The 23,075-nt window shown below is 32.7% G+C and overlaps 3 protein-coding genes across 4 annotated transcripts in view; 1 reads left to right on the plus strand and 2 right to left on the minus strand.

Annotated features, from left to right (window-relative positions):
- Window positions 1–8,173, minus strand: part of LOC144836153 (uncharacterized) — a 38,592-nt gene extending 30,419 nt beyond the window's left edge. The window contains exons 1-3 of one of the 2 annotated variants that reach the window (XM_078691363.1): window positions 8,044–8,173; window positions 5,680–5,750; window positions 568–2,418 (exon numbers count right to left, since the gene is read on the minus strand). In XM_078691363.1, the coding sequence (XP_078547489.1) occupies window positions 568–2,410 (1,843 nt within the window). In that variant the 5' untranslated portion in view covers window positions 2,411–2,418; window positions 5,680–5,750; window positions 8,044–8,173. Of the gene's footprint in view, window positions 1–567; window positions 2,419–5,679; window positions 5,989–8,043 lie in introns of those variants that run through there. The other variant, XM_078691361.1, reaches the window with a different exon arrangement.
- Window positions 1–20,811, minus strand: part of LOC144836177 (ciliogenesis and planar polarity effector 2-like) — a 78,960-nt gene extending 58,149 nt beyond the window's left edge. The window contains exon 1 of the mRNA XM_078691409.1: window positions 20,808–20,811. The gene's annotated coding sequence lies outside the window, so the exon portion shown is untranslated. The remainder of the gene's footprint in view (window positions 1–20,807) is intronic.
- Window positions 8,485–23,075, plus strand: part of LOC144836165 (protein kinase C iota type-like) — a 57,061-nt gene continuing 42,470 nt past the window's right edge. The window contains exons 1-2 of the mRNA XM_078691386.1: window positions 8,485–8,532; window positions 10,169–10,314. Of these exons, the coding sequence (XP_078547512.1) occupies window positions 10,265–10,314 (50 nt within the window). The 5' untranslated portion in view covers window positions 8,485–8,532; window positions 10,169–10,264. The remainder of the gene's footprint in view (window positions 8,533–10,168; window positions 10,315–23,075) is intronic.

Raw genomic sequence — 23,075 nt, forward strand, 5'->3', positions numbered from 1 at the left:
TAGAGGGCAGTATATGAAAAAAAATAATATATGACAATTTTTATTTAAAAAGTTGAAAAATGTTTGAATGATTGAATTTTTAAAATTTTAGACATTCAATTTTAAAACTTTTTCAATTTAGAAATGTGCTATTTCTATTTAATCTAGAAGATGGTTTTGCCAATTGCTTGTACCATATTTCTAGTAGCTTTTTAAAAATTTGAAAGATTTGATTGAGTGAGACTCAAAACCCATGACCACAGTAGAGATTATTAGCCTGGCATTCATATGAGTCCTAGACCACAAATCTAGTGCTTGATGGCTATAAAAGTTATTTCTGCCAAAGAAAAAAAAAGTAACTAGCTCATGAATTATTGAAAACTTTGTTTAGCAACCTAGAAAATGCAATAAACATTATTTACATCGAGGGTATCTTCGTCATGTTTTTTTTTTATTACTGTGCATATCGAATGTCATTCAGTATACTGTACTACTTATTTGTAAATGTGATATTTAATGGTAATGTTTATCATAGAATTCATTAATATGAAATGGATTCTTAATCTAGCAAATAATTATTTTAATTACCATAACATTCTGTTCTCGTGCCACAGGAGGTCATTTCACTATTTTCTTCTGTCTTGCGGCCTTCGGAAGTATCTCCACAAAGAGCATCATTGTCTTTACCACAACTTTCTGCTGAAATGCCATGGTTGACATAAGGAGGATCTTCTACCAGATTGTCTTCTGTGGATTGGCAACTTTTAGCCTTGTCTTCAAAGTCCATATATTCACCAGCAGGATTGGAACAACTATCAAAGAAATCTCCATTGACATAATCCTCATTAAAATCATCATGGTCTTCTTTACAATTGACATAGTCTGGGTCATCAAGGTCACTGTCGGGCTCTTCACCAGAATCTGACAGTTGTTTGCTAAGGTCTGGATTGATTTCTACATCTGTGTATTCATCTGAATAACTCTTATTTGGATTAAGAACTACAAATGGGTACATATCAGAGTTACTTTCACTCCTATTTTGAATGATCACTACATTGCCAGACTGATTGTTACTCTTATTTAATACTTCATGTTCAATAGAAGTTTCTGATTTGTGATTTGTAGTAGAATCTACTTCCACACCAGTAGTAGTACATTCTTCAGTATTGCATTCATTTGTTACTTTACTATTTTCAATATTTTCAAGGTGTTCGGAATATACTTGGTTATCACTAGTCTCATCAGAGATCCTTATCTTTGGAATGTTCTGTTTAGCACATAGTGTTGTTGCATGTTCTTTTGTGTTGGACAAATTTGCAGTAGTCTTTGGAATATCTTCTGTTGGCATATCTTTCGATTTCATATTTGATGAAATCAATTTAGAGGACGGCTCTACTGGACTGACTTGGATATTCGGTTTGGAATTTGGTTGTAGTGGAATGCTTCTGTAGCGTGGTTTTGGAGATAACGGTGGAGCGATGGCAGATCTTGCATTGTCTTTTTTGGAATGCGTTGGAATTGACATTTCTCTAGGAGATGGCTTAGGAATCGTTTCTTCAGCAGTTATTTCAGCCAAGTCTGTTAAAATGTCTGTGTGTTGTAAATTTGTATTTTCTTTCTTCACTCTGGAAGATGGTTTTGTTGGAACTTCAACAGAAAGTGATTCCATGCTTCTTGGTCTAGGCTTGTTAGGTTGCTTTGATGTATATTTTTTTGTTTGTCTTGAAGGCATTCTTCTATGAGAAAATGTTTTGGATGATAATTTATCTGCTTTTTTCTGTGTTTTTTTAGAACTGTCATTAGAATGGAGTATATCAGAACTTTCTTCTTCATTGTCTTTTGAACGTAACATTTTTTCAAATAATCTGCGTTGCAATTTGACATTTACTTGACTCCTTGGGCTTGGCAAGTTAGCTCTAATATTTTCAAAATCTTGTCTTCCTTCTGCATTTGATTGGTCTGTATTTTCATTTGACGTTTCATTGCTTATTTTTCTGGGTGCTGGAATTGGGCAAACTTCTACAGAGTTATCAACCCTTTTTTCAATTTTGCAACTTTCTTCCAATTCTTTCTTTTCCAATTTATTTTTTTGTAATATACTCCAACCAAGGTCGTTCTTGAGAGAACAGACCTCAAATTCATTTGAGTTAACCTCGACATAATGACCAACTGGGCAGACTTGAAGTTTGTTTCCATGTTGCTGGACCCTTACATGGAATGTAGATTTTGGTTTAGGTGCAATGGGCGGTGAGTTACTGCTTTTAATTACAGATAATTCTCCATCTTTACTTGTAATTAGCATCAATGTTTTATTACTTGGTTTGTTTAACTGCTGGTTTCTTAGAAATGTAGGTTTTGTAGGTACATTTGGCTTGGCATGTTTCACCAACCTTGATTTTGGAATCGGTGGCAGTGGTTTGCTTTCCATCATGTTGCAATCTGAAAAAGAGTAATGTCAAATTACTTTTAAAAAGTAGTGCAATCAATCAGGTATATTCAACTGTAAAATAGTGAGAGTAGGAATATGTCACCATTCACATTCAAAATGTTTGTCATTCAAAGAAAACAAAAGGAAACATTTAAAACCAGTTCCAATTTTTTGTTTATCCATAAACACTGAATATCAATCAATCCATCCACTTGAAATATTTGTAATAATTTGTTTTTCCAGAAAAAGAACCAAAACCTTCATGAAAATAAAAAAAAAAAATAAACAGAATGACTTTTAGACACAAAAGCTACATAGTCTAGTGACACATTGTAAAAAGAAAGGTAACCAAGGGTACTAATGATTGCGGAAAACATACAGTAGAAGTTGGGTATTGCATGGTGTCATTGATTTGAACATAATTATGGTGGTTTATTGGTGTTTCTCATACAGTATTTTGCTCTGTAAATTGAGCCAAATTTCTGGAGAAACAAGACTTTGTTGTCCAAACTTTTTGATGAACAATCATTATGAATCAGCCTCTAAAACATACCACTTCCTGTGACATTTTTTTAAAGAAAAGGGGATTCCTGACCTTCAATAAAAGGAAACACATAAATAAACTGACTGACAACAGGATACTCTACCTTGGTTCAAAGACAACAAAAACAAACCTCAGCAAACAACACAAGTCAGTAATGTTGACAATAACTTGCCAATATCTGACAATTGTCCAGTGACTCAGCCCCGTTGGTGGAGTGGGCTGGTTGGTGGGCCTTCTATATCAGGCAGTTTATTTGTTATGAAAAGTATGTAAAAGAACAAAACAAATCCTGTTTCTTTGTTGTTTGCACTGTATACAGCAAGAGTGAACAATGCATGACCTCTTTGTTACAGTAGACAGTACACCTTTACCGTAAAATATTTTATATAAAATATAAATATATAAGTAGGATATTGATAGCATTACTGTAATTCAGTGTCAACAGTAATACAGTCAAAGGTCTAAGGTTCCATGCTTTCAAAAAAATATGTTTTATAATAATCAACGTAAATAACTGTATATTCTTATTTAATAGGTTTAATAGCTATATGAATTAAAAATTGTTTTTATAGACCTACTGTACAAATTATGGTCATTATTATATTGTGGGTTGTTATTCTTAATTGATGTTTTACTTCAGTAATAAATTTATAACATAGTTTGAACCCACAACACAGTAGCAATACAAAGTTCATAGACATTTTGTACAAAGATATAATTTACAATACATAAAATACTTTTTATTAATCTAAAGAATAGAAAATACATTAGAAATATCATTATCAACCCAATACAGACCAATTTGGACATTTATTACAGTACAGAAGTTAATTAAATCTTTATTTATGAGATACTATAAACTGTCACAATATTAAAAGTTGTTTTTAATGGATCTTAAGAGAAAGTTGTGGTAAATCAAGTACTATATACAATAATTGTTGTTTAATGAATTTTAGTAACCACAATTCTAAAGGTTAATACCTTTATGGTCAAACAGCCTGATTCAGTATAGAGCAGTTTTAAAATAATTTCAAAAATGCATCACTGTTTAAGCCTTTTTTGTGTATATGTGTAAATGGTACTGGTATTTAACTATGCTGTTGTTTTGAAATGATTGTATGACTCTTAGTGTGAAAACAATAAAGAATTTCTTTATGCCGGTCAAACAGATTTAGAGCACTCTTTAAAACCTTATTCGCATTGGACTTTTAAAATGGTAAAAATTCTATATATGGGTACTTTTAACCACTGTTTTACTAAGATTTAAGAGCGCCATTGAACTTTCAATACAATGGTTTTATGGAGACTGGTAAATTCTAGAGTACTGTTGAGTATGGTCAGCCTGGTCGGTATTAACTGATAGGCTTTAGTTAATTTCAGGGGGTAAATTCAGGGGTGGATCCAGAGGGAGAGCTGAAATGAAATTTTGAGCTTAATGTTTCATCAAAAACACGTTGCGCTATCTACTGGAAGTTGGAGAGCGGTGATGGGATTCGAATCATGAACCTATGGCATTTCATGGTTCAGCGCACAACACAGTGGTTATCCACCAGTTTAGCCAACTATGCTATAATGCCGCTGTTATAAAACATAATTTATTTTTCAAGTTTGCTATATGCAGTAAAAAAATTAACAAATATAATAAGTTTAAAAACTTCCTCGTCAATATCAAATAACAAACATATAAAATAGAATTTTTATTTGTACAACTATAAATAACACAGCCAATACTGATTGCCACAAGATCTTGGTATCCTCTCACTTTCTATATCTGCCAAGCTTTCGAGGGCTTGTTTCTAATGGAGGAATGGGTTTAATATCATATTTGTAATTTAGAACGGAGTTAATGTCGTATTTTCAGTAATGAAGACACAAGAATTAAAGTGGTGCGGTTGTTGCAAAAAAAGGGAACAATCTCTGTTCAAGCCACTGGGTTGTCAAAAGCCTCTGTGAAAAAGTGGTCAGGTTGATACCTTATTAATCGTACTGGTGGTTACGCCTCTGGTATTTTTAAGGTACCAATTTACTATCATATTTTTACTGCATTTTCTTCCCTTAGAAGGTTCTTTACAAAACACACAAAAAACCGATCTCAAAAGTCTTAAACATTCCAATTGATTGCAAAAATCATTAAAAAAAATCTGGTTTCTGTGATACAAAACAATTTTTAACTGCAATCCTACGCAACCGCAGATGAAATTTTACCTCACGTACAGTCTACTCTTTCTGGATAGTAAGTAATTTCATCATTACAAAACTTACCATGAAAGTGAAAACAGTTTTAATTTGAGAAAGCAGCTAGATTATCGTTTCTCTTTAGGGGTCAGATTTTTTTTAAAATTCTTAATGTAACAACAAAAAATCATCTTAACTGAATGCTTACTTAAAATGCTTTAAGTCAGTTTTCAAAATAACCTAAGCATATATTAATTTTAAAATTTTTCTTAACTTTTAGTTGAGTTCATTCCATAACAAATCTGAAACTGAAACTTATAAAGCTCTCTGTCTACACTATCCAACTTTTTATGAAAAAAAATGTGTGCTCATGGACATGATAATGTCATATCACTACCATATTTAAGCATATCACTACCATATTTGGGCACATCACATTTTTTTGTCAAACTAGTTTGATAGTGTAGACAGAACTTTAGCCTCAATTTCTCACTACTATTTTAATTTAACCAAAAAAAGTCCATGAATCTATTTGTACTGCAGTTATACTTACAATTGTTAATTCCATGGACTAAGTCTTGCTCCTCTATACACGTAACTGCTTCCAGAGCCTCTCCGCTCAATCTGATATAAGAAGGAAAACAAAATGAATTCTCTTCATCCTCAAACTCAAACATTAAATCCATTTTAAAGGATTTTATAGATTTTTTTAATACTAGATCCTTTGAATAGGATCTAAGTGTTCCTAATGCAGCTGATCTTAAAGGTGACAGTCCTTATATAAAAGGACACTAATTATTCATAGTCTTATTAGTCACATGTTCATTCCAAACAAATGGTTTATTAGATAGTAACTCTTCCGTCAAATACAGTGAACATTATATTACAATAAGTATAATGAAGATATGACGCCAGAAGGTGACGTTATTGGTCTTGTAATTGTTTATCTTCCAGTTTAATGACTTCCTCATTGCTGAATCATTATATAGTTCTACCATATTATGACTCTTCCAAAAAAATGACTTATTTACATACTGTATAAACATAAAGAGGCATTCGTTTGTTGGTTGATTTGTTTGTTTGTTTTTATTTCGAATCCATTATTATTATATAAACAGTGCAAGAAAAAAAATCACAAGAGATTCAGAGTGACACAATATATTTTTGCAAGAAGAATTAGTTTAGATTCAAGTCCACTGATAAAAAAAAACACTGAAGCGAAGAATCAAGCATGACAATAGTCACTATTATGGGATGCAGAAGTGAAAAAGGATATTGAAAAGGCATTGCAATTAGAAATGCAGTTATAAAGAATAAATATTTCTTACAAAAAATGGCGCGCATCTGACGATAATTGATTGGCCGGCATCTGATTTGAAATTTACCATGATGAAGGACTATTTTGGACTATTATTTGATGACTATCTGACAGTGAATTATTATTATACCGGCCTAAGTTGACATCCAAAATGAAGTCATTGTTTATTGAAAAAGATCTTCAAACTTATGTGCATCTCAAAATTTAACAGAAAATGTTTTCATAGACTCTCTTTTCCCAGACGTGTTTGGGTTGTGCGCATGCATTGTTAGTTTTTTTATTAATTATTATATGTTTCATTGTATGTCTTTTTTGCTGTTCTATCAAAGGACCTCATTGGAAACAAATCCATAGAGGACTTTTATGAGTTATCCTTGGCATCCTTCTTGTTTTATTCATGGTTTTTTATATATGCTATTTTTAATTGTTTGTCTGTGATTTTTTTTGTCCTGATGCCGAAATAAATCAAATCAAATCAAGCCCAAGTTTCCAAATACCCATTTTTTCAGCCCTAGTAAACTAAGCTCCCGCAGTGTAAATGTTTTCTAATGCTTCCACAATTATTGCATCCCCTCAAAAGTCTAAATCTAGAAAAAGTTATTGAAAATTCCTACTTGAAAAATTGAAAATCTCTTGCAAACTAGAAATATTGTTTAAATAAAAAAAATGTTTATGTGCATGTTAAAGTGTTTATCAATCAATCAAATGACAATAGAAAAGATGTGCAATTTGACCTCCAACTAATGGCCAATTGACAATGTATGACATCATTTAATTGATTGTTAATTGTTGTCACTTTACAAAACAATTGGTCGGTCACTTTACAATGCAATTGGTCAGTCACTAAAACAATGCAATTGGTCAGTCACCAAAACAATGCAATTGGTCAGTCACATAAAACAATGTATTAGTCAGTGACTTTTTACAATACAATTGATCAGTCACTTCTGAATGTAAAACAACTTAAACCGCGAACATTTTGTATCACCACTCATATTGTCATATAAATACACATTTTGTATGAATAAACTTGTGTATTGCTGTATTCGCAATCTGATGTTTCCGTTTCAACACACATTTAGAGTAATGTTACCTCCAACACGGCCCCCCCCTCAATCGAGTAGGTCTCTCCACCACCGCCACCAACTTCCACCCACTGTTGTTGGGAAGACACTATAGGATTTAATGTTTGTTGGGAAAATTCAAAGTAGCATTTTGTGAATGATTATTTAATAAACCATTTGAAAAATTTTCAAATTGTTCATTTAGTTCGATTTGCCACAGTATACTGTATGTTTATGAATACAATTTAAGTCAGGCACAATTCACTAGGCCTACCTATAGGCTACTAAGAACTGTATCATAAGGACATGCTTTAGTCTAGTTCAAGTGAAATCTATAGTTTAAGTAGGTGTACTGTATGTAGGGCTACTTGTGTCATTGAGTACTTAACAAAAAGTGCGGCCTTCAACTTCGATCGTTTTTTGACAAACTTACGACTTCGGACTATCGAGATTACCAATTGATCGGCCCGGGGCCTGGAGGATAGCACGTTTGTCCCTATTTTATGCGGTATTAAATCACTAATACAATACTTACTGTGAAAGTTAATCGGAAACACTTTTTTCCATGTTCGAACCACTACCATTTCCGAACTCCAAGGTTTTTCTTGACGTTTTTTGTCTACCTAAACAACTTCAGCGCACACGTCGTGTGAATAAAAGTTCTATTGTTTATACCGGAAAAGACGAAAGTCATTGGTGTGTAGTAAAGTTTTGTAAATGCATAAACGATTTAATAAAGGTGAATGAGAAATAAACTGTACAAAATAATCACTCATTATTATTATTTGCAAGCTTTTAAGTATTCACATTGTTTGCCTATTTATCTTAAATTTTTATTATGATTAAATTAACAAGTAACGTGTAGTTAATTACGTTATGTTACCTTTCTATTTTAAATTTAATTACCCCTATGTTAATGAACTATTCCAAGTGACTTACAGGGTCAAAGGTGAAATTATTTTGATCAAGATTGTTCCTTTTTTGAGTCATTCATTTAGGAGTGTCCCATAACTTATTTTATTTGGTGAGTGTTTCTGATTTATTTTACTTGTAAAATCAATACATTTTTTATAAAATATATATATTGGTAAACTAGTGTGTTCAGTGCTAGTTTAATTGGTGTTTTATTTGAAAACAATCAATGAATTATTGTGAATCGTATAATGTTTTTCTACTAGGCCTATACGTTAGGCTACTTGGAATTTGACTGTCTCTCTCTATTGGCTGATGTACAGCAAATTCATTCATTTGGTAACCCAATACATAAACATTTTACTGTCTAGTGACGGAGTTAGGTAGCCTAGGATTTGTAGTCACAATGAATAATTTTAGAGTTGAAATATTGTTTGTAAATTAAACGATTTTAGTTAAACCAGACAGACAATTAATTGAGTGATTTTATTAATAGTAAATAGGCCTAGGCCTAGGCCTAGTTATTTCTTTCTTTTCTATTTCTATTTTATTCTTTTTTAGATGAAATATGCCATCATGATGGTATCACCATTACTCATTAGTCAGACCTAGGCCTACAACAGTTATAAATAAACAGACAGGGTTTTCAAGTGTTTATTACAGAAACAAATAAGGTCCATCGGAAGTACAGAAATGGAAAATACTATGGAAATACATTTTTATAGCAAAAATACCCCACTCTCCTTTCCACGACCCTTCAAAAATGTAAAACAGTGTGTACTCTTGCCTTTTGTTTCCATCCATGATGCTCCAATTAACTATCCTATCTTGTGGGAGAATCATCAACACGCTCTGAAACATGCGCAAAATGACACTAAATTAACTAACATTTTCTATACAGAAATATTTTACAGTACAGAACTCTGAATATCACCTTATTGTTGAGATGTGTGTACTGTCACATTTTATCATTTGCCATTAGATAGATCATAGTAGTATTATTATAACAAATGTCATTTTATCACATGATAATATTAATAAAACTATCAATTCATTCTACAGTGTAGTAAATTTCTAATAACCCTGACCAAGGTCAACACGACTAAATGTCTCATCCGAAGGATGAAGCAACATTAACTATAAGCACTTTGCCTAAGGACTTGTAAAATGACAGGTCACATCACAGACAGGTCTCAGAGTCATGTTCTCATTCTCAATTGCATCCTCATATTAAATATAATAAACTGAAAAAAAGTGAGGCGAGCCCTTATATAATTTACTTCAGAAGATGAACAAATAACGTTTGAAATAAAGAATCACCTTTTTTCGGAGTTTATTTAAATATGTTATCATATCAAAATTATTACTAAGGAGCTTTAGATTTGCAACAACTGACGAAAAAACTATGTCACTGCGCTGACGACCAAACTAGGTCATGTTAGTTAATTGTGCGCATGTGGGAGTATTGGGACATGTGTCCTCGCTCCTCACCTCGACACAGGTTTGATGGTTTATAGGACCAGACGATGACCTATGATCCATCTTAGTCTATAATAGGTTGGTTTTCTGTCCTCGGTCGTCGCAAATTTCTGTAGCATCATACTCTCATTTTGGCAGGAGCTAGAGGTGGATACAGAATTTCTTAAAATGAGAGAGTGCTAAACGTAATATTAATAGTCTGTCAAAAATAGATCAAAAAGTACATTAGTTCATAATTTTTATTTCTTTTTATTTTCATTTTCTTGCAGGCAGTGTTGTACTACTGTACAATAGCCTCTCCTGAACTTAACATTCCAAGTTTGTACTGAATTGAGACCAAAGTGGCGTACGACGGTGAATCAGACATGGGAGGGGAAGATGCATCACCCATTAAAGTGAAAGCTGCATATAATGGGTATGTTACAATTATTTTCACAATTTCATTAAAATGAAATGAAATTTGCTAAAACTGGGTACGAAAGCTGAGTGACAATTTGAGGGTGGTATTAATAATAATACGTCAATCCTACTGTACTAAGTATATAATTAGCGCTTAATGTACAAAGTCGCTTTAGCGCTTCACATTATTACCCCAGTCATTTTTGGATCATCAAGCATGTCTGGAAACATACTCCCATAATGTTTCAGCCAGTTGTGTTTTTGACCTACTATATACCAGGTAACCATTTGTACAGCTGGATAGAGAGAGGCAAACGTAAGTAAAGTATCTTGTGCAAACTCAGGCTAAATTGTATACTAAAGCATGGGATTGTACCTGTACTTGGTCTATGCAGTAGTAGATTTTCTACTCTGTACTGAATGCTCAGTACATTGAAAATACAGTAGAACCCCTATTAAGAGGACACCTTGGGGGCCTAACAAAGTGTCCCCTGAGGGGAGGGGTGTCTCTTTAATATGGATTGGCCTTAGAATTAATGTTAACCGTTTACTTCATTGTGTCCCCTTAAAAACAATAGGCATGTTCTTTAGTTTGAGAATTGTTGACACTATTGTGAAAGAAAGAAACCAAGCAAGTACTATACATATGCTAGTAAAAAGTAATTCTTGGGATGGTCACGAACCTATTACCTCTAGATGACTAGTCTGGTATTCATGAGACCACCATTATTAAGGATTTACATGCAGATTTTTTATTTTAATTGTCATTTCGAGCCAAATAAACTAATTGTTTCCATGGTCTAATTATCTCTGATTTTTCTAGAAATCAAATCACAAAATTCTTTTAGCATTTTCATTAATCAATAATTAGGAATCTTAAGTATTTTACAAACTGAAATTACTGTCCAAGTTAAGTTTGGGCTCTACTTTCTCAGAATCTGTAATTACAAATTTTGATATGAATGTCAATGTTTTATGAAGGGAGCCCTCAATTTATACTTGTTGTTTAATTAGAATTTTATGAAGGGAGCCCTCAATTTATTCATGTTGTTTAATATAATTTTATAAAGGGAGCCCTCATTTTATTCTTGTTTCTCAAACACACAATTTTACACAATAATGTATTGGCCAGACATAATGAAATAATCATGAGGTTTTTATGAAAACATGTCTAAGCTGTAGAGCGTGCTATATAATATTTTGAACAAAAAAGTATCAAAACAAGCTGCTCTGTAGTGTTATAAAGCTAAAGATATTAGCACCTATAATAATAAACATGGGAAAGAGAAAATTCAGTGCCAAACTCATTATTCACTGATATACATTAGTATGTTTTCTATGCTCTTCTAGAGCGAATTGAGAAGTAGTAGAAAATATAAATTATTATTGGATGTTCTTTTTCCAAAAAGATCACAAGAAATTGCATCAAAGCAGTAGAGTTGTGTTTTTAACGTTTTACTTTTTATCAGGTGAGTCACATATTCTAGCAACTAATTGGATTTATTAATACAGAAATCCTTCTAAAAAACACAGTTCAGATAGCAATGGGTTTAAAAATTGTGTCTTTCCTTAATCCAAAATTTTTGGAGATTTTGTTAATATTTGGGAGATTGGATGAAAATTTGGGGGCTCCTAAAGAATTCAGGAGGGTTGAAACATCTGAGTCTTGTATTGGCACAATCTTAACAGGTAACAGTTTATAATCAATTTTTCCAAGGAAAGGCGGTTTTGTGAGTTGCATTGTGGGATACTGTACTTCAAGCCAGGAGGGCCTAATCCAAATTTCCTTAGTATCTTGTTTGAGGATGATGATTATAATTTCATTTAAATTTTCTTTCGAGAAATTTCTTCACCGTACACAACTCGTTCGTTCAATAATAATATGATTGAAAATGTAAATGTAGTATATTGATTTAAGGTCTGTTGAGTAAAGTTAGAATGAGAAAGACAATTTCACGTAAATTATTCATGAGAAATTTCATCATTAATTTGTGTCTCATTTGACACGATCGGTGGCTAGAAACTGACGAAGGAACATCAAATTTAAAATGGCATAGTTTATTACCAATATGCTAGAATTATGTTAAAAGTATTTGTTATTTAAAGCCAAAATAGAATTTGTTTTTTAAAGTATTAATTATTAATATTATAGTAAGTATGTAATAGTAATTTCTAAATATTTTTAAAGCCACATTCCCTACGTTATTTTAAAATCTAATTTAAGGTCACAGACTGCATTTTATGTAAATTTAAATACTCTAGTCTACTCTATACTTGGTATTCTCCAATTTGTATTAACTTATTTTTGCTAAAAAAAGAAAGAAAATCAATTCAGCAACTAGACAATGCCAGGCTATTACCGATGTCTACCAGCTAGGTTTGAAGTTTGGCAAAATGTCATACTGTTATTACATAACATGAAACCTGTTTGTGACTGGGTAAATTTATTTGTGTGAATCAAAAGAATTGCGCATCCATTTACTCTTTGTAATGTAATGCAAAACCTTGCCATGTTCAATGTACTCCTTTAATTTCGGCTGTCTTTCTTATTTTTCTATGTAATACCACGGATAACCATACATGTACGCTAATTCATTCACTATCTCTAAATGTGGAAATCATAAACAAAATCTTTGCAAGTGGAGTTTTTTTATTTTCTTGAGATAACATGACTGATTTGAACCAAGACCCAGGGTTCGGTAGCCAAGCATCTTAACCACATTGAGTTCAATATTGAATATCGAAACGTGGCAGGCGAGGCGCTTGACCTTTGAAAATTTATAATTTTAAACTTACTGTACTTAGTATTGTATATTCAGAGCTAGCCACTCCATAATCTCTTTGCTTTTCTTTTTTTAAATATTAAAGAATATTGTTATATTAAAAATATAGGCCTATATAAACACTCTTGATATGATTTCATAAAACATAATTATACTTGTACAACTCTTTGATAACAAAATATTTCAATAGAGTCTATTAGCTAAAAGTTGTAGGTAAGTCATGTCTCTGATCTATTCTATAGTTGCCATACAGATAGACTACTACTATCAGTACTTCTATGAATGAATGGCTAGTTGGTGACAAGTACGCTAGTACCATTTTGATGTTACAATCATTCGGAAAAGCACCACACAACGTACAGTATAACTCCACTAAATCAAAAACAACCTGACACAGCTTGTTAAACATCTACTTAGGAATAGTTTACTTACTACAGTATATGTTTTTCCATTCCAAGTCTACCTGACTTTAATTTATGTGATATTTATAAAGTTGATTACATGAAAAGGTTATGTCCTTTTCCATATGGTGTCTGTAATTTGTGATCTATGCAAACTTTAAAAATATATATTCATGATATTATCAGGCGATTCTCGGTACTGTATCTATTTCCGATGTATCATAGGAATACAGTTGAACCTCTCATAAGCGGCCACCCTAGGGACCGGGAAAACTGGCCGCTTACGGCAGGTGACCGCTTACGTGAGGTTCTGCCGATAGAGGACCAAAATCACATATGGCTATGCACAATATTTTTCAGCGTTCTGAACGCAATAGGCCTCAAAATTCTCCAGCTAATTGTATTTTATTGTTTATGATCAGGTATTAACTATTATTAGTATTATTTATGATTTTCATACAAATGTTAAAAGCTTTTATCATATGAAACATCACATGTGTTTAGTGTATCTAGGAAGAGTAACCTAACCATTAACCTAACTTTACATGATACAGGCACCACATGATGATGCTGTATCACCAAATATTCCTATGATAATTCGGACATAGATAGTATGTGGAGATAGCACTCGGAATCGGGTGATATTACATACATGAAAATGGGTCCCACTTAATAATGGAGGAATACTCCAAAATCTAACAATATATCAATCTGACTGATGGAAAAAAGGTCAGGCCTATACTGGAGAAGGAAGATGCATTGTGGGTAGACCTACTGTGCTACCATGGAGGAGTCATTGTGGTATACAATACTGTACATCTAGACTTCAAAGTCAGATGCAGTCTGCCCTCTATGGAATTCATTGAATTATGAATATTCATGACCTACCCAACTGCTGCCCATATTGTGCTTTATTTTTGCAGTATGACTATAATATAAAGTTTTTCTCTATAATTTACTTATTAAAACAAACAATTTTTATTTCTTCTGGTTGTCCATTATGCTATGGAAAGCTACAACTCAGTTTTCATTTAATGAACATACATTTTAAAAGTCTCATGACAAATTAATTTTGGTAATTTTAACCAAAAAAATAAGCGTTTTTTTCTTCTTTTTCGTTTTGAAGTGTGTATTGTAGTGATTGATTTTTGCAGTCATTTCTAAATAAACTTTAATTTGATAATCGATATTTTTCTAGGAACTTTTTTAAAAACAATTCATTCATTATTATATAGTCAAAATTATCTGATTTACTCATTATTTATTTACAATTTTTTCTTCCCTTTTCTTTATTAAGTTGCTAAAACTGCAGAGTGAAAAACACATTTCTTGTCCCATTTTGAAGCAGGCAAAGTCAAACTGTTTGGCAACTGATTCACCATCTTATGCTTTCTGTCATTTGTGAATAATTCTTTATTCTGATCAGATTTAATTGCATGAACCATCATTGATTAGTAAAAACAAAATCCAGCTCTTGGGATTAATTGCATTGCCTGTGGATACTTACAAATTATGCATCGATAGTTCTCCGCTTACCTTGCATTCGCAAATTTGAAGCGTAGGCTTAGCTTCTATCGCAAAAAGAAAAACAATTACCTGTAGTTATGAATATATACCTAAAATATAGGTTGAACTACAAAATATTAATTTGAATATTGCACAATATTTTGTCCGATTTTTCTTATACCAGAGTCTGGGATCCACAGTTTATACAATAATGTTTTAACGTTAAAAAAAAATTAATGCAATTAAAAAAAAAAATGTGACGAAATGAATACAATATGACGAAAATAAAAAACAAAAGCAACGAAAATAGATGAAATAAAAAAATTCAATCTTGAATTAATTTTAATTTAAAATATATTAATTTATTCAAAGAATCAAAGCCACCCACTGGGACTTTAAACCCTCTTATTCGTCACATTTTAGAATTTAAGCCTAAATAATTACATTCCTCTAAATAGAGACCACTTCAAGGATCATTCATTCTTTCTTTCACAGTAGCATTACCTAAATTCAATCTTAATTTTAATTTATACATTAAAGGGTCACCCACTGAGACATTAAAATCTCTAATTGGTCATATTTTAGAATTTAAACCTAAATAATTACATACCTCTAAATAGAGACCACTTCAAGGAGGATCATTTATACGTTCGGTATTCATTCTTATTTTAATTTAAATGTTGTCAGTGTTTATCTATTTTTAAAGTTTACTGTATTTTATTTCTTATTTAATAATAATTCTATTCAAAATTGACACAACCAAGAAATGGATTTCATTGTTATTATTATTAATTAATGCTTCTTCCTGTTTGTTTTACTTTTGATTAAAGCCTATAAATTTTGATTAACATTTTTTTTTTTGGCTGTAAATACTCGGCCAACTAATTGATGTAATGAAAAATGATACTTTCCAACGCGTTAATCTTTATAAGTAAATTTAATCTTCTTGTCTTTCCTTAGCTAATTTATCCTGGTATTATCGTGTTAATGGGTGTGGTGTTGTAATACATTTAAAACTTTAATTCTTTGGATTTACTTAGCAAGTGGGGCATGGCTATAGTGTTTAAACTAGTGTAAACTGTAGTTGAAGGTTATTTGTAACACAGTCCAACCAATGCAATCTAACAGTAACAACAGGATGCTGAGCTGCGGAGATCAAAGGGTTTATCTGTGGCTGCGACACAATCTGTTTAATAGACACTGCACGGAGAATATGTACATGGTGCAGTCCTGTAGGTATTTGGCGCAGCCAGACATAAGATCAAAGGCCTGTTAGGAGTTCCTATTTTGGCAAAGTGAACTTGGTTGTTATATTGCCTTGGTCCAATAAAGTGTTTCCTTAATAAGAGTGTCCACTGAACAGGGGTTGGCCATAGTGTTAAAACAAGGCAATCTAACAACAGGACACTGAGCTCGCCTTGACAAGCTATGAACTCATAACAGTCCTTTGATCTTATATGTGGCTGCAACAAATACCAACAGTATTGTACTATTTGTACATATTCTGGTGTGCGGTGTATGTTAAGAGTCACAGCCACAGATAAACCCTTTGATCTCCGGAACTCGGCATCCTGTTGTTAGATTGCCTTGGTTAAAACAGGGAGATGTTTTTACATCTCCCTGGTTAAAACATGCATTTCCTCTTGTACATTTTATGTCACAAAAAAATAGGGATGTCCCATGAATTGGTGTCCTAAAGGAGAGGATCTATTGTACATTGTTTTATAATACCCATCTTTTTAGACACCCCTGTTTTAAGGGGAGACTTTAATATTTATTCCTAAATGTGTTAAAAATGTTAATAAACACTCATAATAATATTAATATACTTTAACAAATATATTGTTTTATTCTTTGAAAATGCAGATATTTCTTATGGGGTTTTTCCTACGAAATTATTAAAAATCATTTTTGATTTGATAACTGAAACCTAGCTTGCGATATTGACAAAGTTTCCATGAATTTGTTATTGTTTATTGTTTTAATGATTTGTTTTAAGAAAACTATAAATAGTTCATCATGTCTGTTTGGATTCTTTTTTTTTTAACTAGCTTTCAACATACTGTAGTATTATTGTAATGTAACTGCTTAATATAGCTTTTGTCTATGATACAGGGAAAATTTTCATTTACAAATTTTGTTTAGCAATATTGCTAATCAAACTGATTTTTAAGTCGAGAAACATAGTTTTGTATTGTATTTTTTGCTACACAATTTTAGAAATGTGTAGCAATAAGGTTGTTTTGTATAGCTTTTTGCTACGCTACACTGGCGAAAATGTTCCCTGTGATACCATTGTTCTACACCGATAAAAAACAATGATGGACTGCTCCCAAAAAACAGTGCAGTGATGCAAAGCTTTCAAGGAAAAACAATTGTATTGTTTGCCAAAAAATGTTCTTAAAATTGACATGTAAGTGCTATCTAAAAAATAATACAAGCACAGGCCTAGAATTTTGTATTGTAAAGTTAAATACAATTAATGAATGATATAATGAATGGGGAGAATAGTTTGGAAGATTGACTAATTCTTCTAGTTTAGGAATACAAAACGTTTTTTTTTTATAACCACTATGTTTTTAAAGTAAACTTTTATTTACTTTATCTGCTGCTTTCATCTCGAATCAAAAAGGCAAGGCTTGAAGTTTAGATGGCATACTACAATTTGGGTTTTTTGAAAGTGTAACAGCTGAACAGTACTTTAACTATAATAGAACCATCAAATAGACCTTTACCATGCAATAGAACAAATAATGAACAGCATTGGATACACTTAACCAATCAAATCTCAAGGATACACTCAGGGTGTGTGTGCAATAATACTTGTTATAGTAGTCTTGCTAATATTATTTAATGCAGGTATAATTAATTCATGTTGTTAATTAATAGGGACGTCAGCCTACACTGTACATCATAAATTCATTGCTGAAAGTTACACAGTACAGTACTATAAGTTATTCTTGTATTAATAGAGTGGTTTTAATGTTTATGAAGATAACAATAACATCTTTATGCATAGACCTATCACTAAAGCTGCTGTCTAGGGTGTGGCAGGTGGTATCTCGTTCACTTGACTTATAATTAGATTAAACACTTTGTAATTAACCCGATCTGTTAATTACTAATCTACACAGTATTGTAGCATATGGCAGTACATTTCAACTTAATCCTATTTTAGTTCCCACGAGGAGAATTTGCTAAATCAGCCAATGACTTGCTAATTTGTGTTGGAAAGATTTTCACAATAGAGATGTACACCTTTCTGTACATTACTAATTACTTAATTTTGCAACCTAAAATACATGAGTGTACTCTTACTAATAATAATAATAAGTCAATACAGCGAGCGAGTGAGTGGCCAAGAGGTTAAGACAGTGAAACCTTTTACGTAGCCATTGTATTGTCAATGGTTTGATCCCCACTCGCTCCATGGCTCTGGTGGTAGAACAAGAGTGTTCTCATATAAGAACTACTGTACTGTATAAACTGTAGGTCCGGTGTACACAAAATGCGTGTATGCACTTTAAAGAACCTAGTACATCTTTTGAGATGCGTAGGGGGTTACCCTTGTGTACTAGTTCACACAGCTACTCTCACAACAGTCACCACTTAAAAGTAGGCCTCTATAGTTCCGTAATAATTGTTGGGTGGAGAGAGAGGCAAACGTATAAAGTATCTTGTCTAAGAATACAAGCAATGTGACAAGCTTTTTGATTCAAACTCAATCTTTACTAACATAGTTGTACAGTATGCCCAAAATTGTGTAACACACCATCCCGAGTTTTGACCGTGCATAATGATATGCAGTATAGATGTCAATCTACTCTATCTCTATATAGCTCGCCCCAAACTTTCTTGTGTGTTTTAATGTTATGGCATACTAAGTAATATAATAAAGTCAAGAGAGGGCTTGGTTCTTCAATCCAGACTACAGCTATAATGTAAGGCCTACCACCCTGGTTCATTTTCGCTAAGTACAGAGATAAAATCCTCTTAACCTGGTATCATATTGAAAGTTTTGAGCACCCATTCACGATTAATTTTTTTAATGTACAGTAACCTATTTAGGAAGTAGGTCAGCTGTCTTGTAATTCTTTATCATAGAAAATAATTATGGTCATGCATTGTTCATTTTTTCCTTAACCTGATTGGAAAAAAAATGATGCTGCCAGACATAACATCTTATTGTAATATTGAGCACATTTTGGTTGATTATTAATACCTGTTTACAATTAGAGTAGGACCAACCTCCCCCAACCACTCCTTTGGAACACCCCTATAAAGGGGATAAACTTTGTTGGGTCCCGAATGTGTCCCCTTAGTAGAGGTTCAATTGTATGACATCGTCATAGATAGGGCAGATTTATTTTTTGAATACCATACATTGTTCAGTAGCCTCAGTTTGTTGCTGATGTAGTTTCAGTTACCTCACTTTTTATCCTGGTAGGTTTGGAAAGTTCTCAAATATCGGTATTAAATTTGATTTATGAAATATGATTTTATCACATGATACTTAGATAAATAATAAATATCAAATAGCTAACAAAAAATACCATCACTATTATTGCCAGAGTTCATCACTGATCAGTGCCTGGGTGATGATGTTATATTCAATGCTTATAGAACAACATTTTTTTTATTATTATTCAACCTGACCACGTTTTCACAGAGGCCTTTGAAAACCCAGTGGCTTGAACAGAGATTGTTCCCTTTTCTTGCGAAAAACCGCACCACTTTATTTATTGTGGCTGCATCACTGATTATAACACGAACATCATGGAGTTCAGTCAAAGGCCTTAAAATTGAAACAGTTTACCTTTAATTTGGCCTCTTTTTATAGATTTCCGGCCGAATAAGCCTTGCCTTGTTCGGCTTTCTTATTAAGGAAGGAAATGTACTGTGATTGCTGCCATCAATTCCTGTCAAAGGAAGCAGCACCTGGATCAGAAGGCTCCACAATTTTCCAAACTTCTCCATTACTTTTCCCTCATTTTCCCTATTATGATGTCATCAAGTTTAATTGAATTCTAGCCCAGCTACACTACAGTGACTAGTAGACATTTCTATGGGTACATCTTGGGGAGTATGTAGGCCTACTGTATTAGTAGTGTTTTATTAGTGGATAGACTGCTGTAGGCCTAATTCTTCCTGGGCTGAAACGTCACTGTGCTAGGCCATACACTGTGACACTATACATTACATCATTTCTATTTATACTGTAGGGTTGGAGGTGGAGTTTGAGGGGTTGGCGTGGGTCCCAAGCCAGCAGCAACATTCTTACTACGATTGAATTTTAGTCTCATAAAGTGACTACAGTAGTATCCTGCCTTTATAGAGCTGCACCCGTTTCAACTTCTCCATTAGTTTTCCATCATTTTCCCTATGATGATGTCATAAGCTTTCTCTAACACTGCTTTTAATTGACTAAGTAGAAACTTTTATGGGTATAGCACCTATATTAAATGTTCAACTTTTCCTGCCTATTGAGGCACCAGTTTCAAGGAGCTTCATTCAAGTTTTCCACTATTTTTCCATCATTCTCTCTCCACAGTATGATGATGTCATCAGCTTAATTTAATTCTAACAATGTATACAATGACTAGTAAAATCTTTTATAGGTACAACTCATTGCCAACTTTACCTGCCTACTGTATCCTTGTTAGAAGTACCACTTCCAAGGGACAGGCCATTTCAACTTCTCCATTATTTTCCCTATGATGATGTCATAAACTTAATTTATTTCTAACACGGCATAATAGTGACTAGTAAGTAGTAGAAACTTCTGTTGGTAGCCCCCACATTGAATATTCAATTTTACCTGAATTATCCTTGTTAGAAGCACCAGTTCCAAGCGTCTGCGTAATTCAAATTCGTCATTAGTTTTCCATCATTTTCCCTACTGTATCATGATGTCGATATGGGTTAAAAGTCATCAGCTAACAACCGTTTGAATACAGTAGTTTGAAACAAGTTCTGGAAAGCCTATGATGTCTAAAAAATGTTTAGATTAAGAAATGTGTTACTGCAAATGATCTACAAAAAGATTGACGAATTTTCTACTAAACCCTTATCGGTGACTGTTATCTTATAATACTTGAATTGTTAATTGGTTGATGGACACATTATAAACTATTCACGCATTTTATTTATAGACTCGTAACTTGAAACAAAACATTGTCATTTACAATGGTTTTAATTATTATCATAGTTTTACTTTCAAAATGATAAAAACTTAGAACAAGTCGATTTGTTTGATGTTTTTATGTATGGTATCACGTACAGTAAGATGATTTTATCTAGTAAGTTTTACTTTCAAATGGTTAAATCTAATGTCAATTTGTTTCATCTATTTGTGTCGTACAAGTTATAAATACATAATCTTTCTATTAAAATTACCTCACAAAAAGTTAAGAAAGTATGGTAAGGCATTGCTCTCTCAAACCTGGAACACAGAAACCAGAATTTTCCTATCATGCCTGTTTACAGTATACTACTATACACAAACAATGACGATAGATAGGATAATTAAATACATTAGAACCCCTATTAAGGTGTCTACGCCTTCCTTCCCCTTCCCAATCCACAGTAAGCATGAATGACCTCGCTTGACAATGGATAACCAAATTCCAGCTCAAAGCGAAAGCATGCTTAATGCTCACGTTATTTTTCTCGGGCCTCAGTCAGGTTCCGGCCACAATGTGAAAGAGTAATTAATCCATGTCATGTGTTTTATTTGATTCATTATAAAATGTTTACTTAATTGGACTTGGAATGTTTTGTTTTGTTGTAGCTTGTCATGTCAACTACTGTAACTCATTAATTTAAGATCAAGCAAGTGGTTGTATTTGTGCAATTTTTATCTATTGTTATTGTTATACAATAGGATTAGTTTTTTTTTTTTGGATTGATTGACAAGTGACATTTTCTGACAGGAAATTAGATAATTGTGTTATCATTTAATCATTACTGTCTATTGCTTCCAATTTTACAATTGTTTTTCTTGAATAATTAGACAATTGTCAAAACTATGATTGTCTACCGGACCATGTAGAAGTCTCCATGACTAGACCAACAGATACTTTAGAAACAAATTTAGTGTATACTAAAAATAACATTAGGAATAGGAAGGGAGTGTCGCAATAAACACAGTATGTTTCACAATCACATACAAGTTTCTTTTTTTCAAATGAAAAGAATATTGAAATATAATATTATGCTTTGCATACAAAACTGGTTTTAGTAACAGCCCACCCTGGTATACATTAAGCCTATCCTTAGGTAAGTCTACACTATGGACAGTAAGAAACCCACTCCACTCTGAGGTATAAAGGCCAATTTACACAGACGAGTTGTAACGGTAAGCATAAAATTGCGTAACTTGTTCCACATAGAATCTATGTCTATATCCTGAGCGGAAACTGTCCCTCCTCTCTGCGTTTTGTGTAAAAGATCACAAGGAAAAGCCCACACTATCGTATAAGCCCTAGGTAAGTCTTAGGTTTAAGACCACTCGGCCGAGGTATGAGCCCACTCGTACGTATAAGCTCACTCTAAGGATTAAACCCACACTATCGTATAAGCCCTCTATGTTATTTATAAACCTTCGATATTGCCTGTATAAAATGTATAAGTTGCACACTATAGAGTATCACGGTGCTGACGTCACGACGGTAGGTGGCGCTGCGTGGTTGTTAGCCAACCACAAAATGTGTCCAACCTGCCTGAGTGATTCTCAGGTCACCAATGGTTTGGAATAGGCTTTAATTGAAGTAGTCATTTTAAAACTTAATAATTTTCAATAAAAACAAACTAAAATTTTAAAAGATCACTAAATATTTGTTTTTAATAATCTATCTATTCTTCAACTACAGTTTAAGTTAAAAAAAGGCAAGCTAAGATACATAATTTGATAGAAATACAGATCTTGAACCATGCAGCGCCCTCTGTCGTCGTGACGTCACACCGTGATACTCTATTTATTTTCCATTCTAATTTGAATACTACAAACAATTACATTTATGAAAATCAATATTATTTAATCAGAATGTTATTGTACATTTTAGTTATTAATTAATTAATCAATTACT

The sequence above is a fragment of the Antedon bifida genome, chromosome 2 (genome assembly GCF_963402885.1).
Source record: "Antedon bifida chromosome 2, ecAntBifi1.1, whole genome shotgun sequence".
Classification (NCBI taxonomy): Eukaryota; Metazoa; Echinodermata; class Crinoidea; order Comatulida; family Antedonidae; genus Antedon; species Antedon bifida.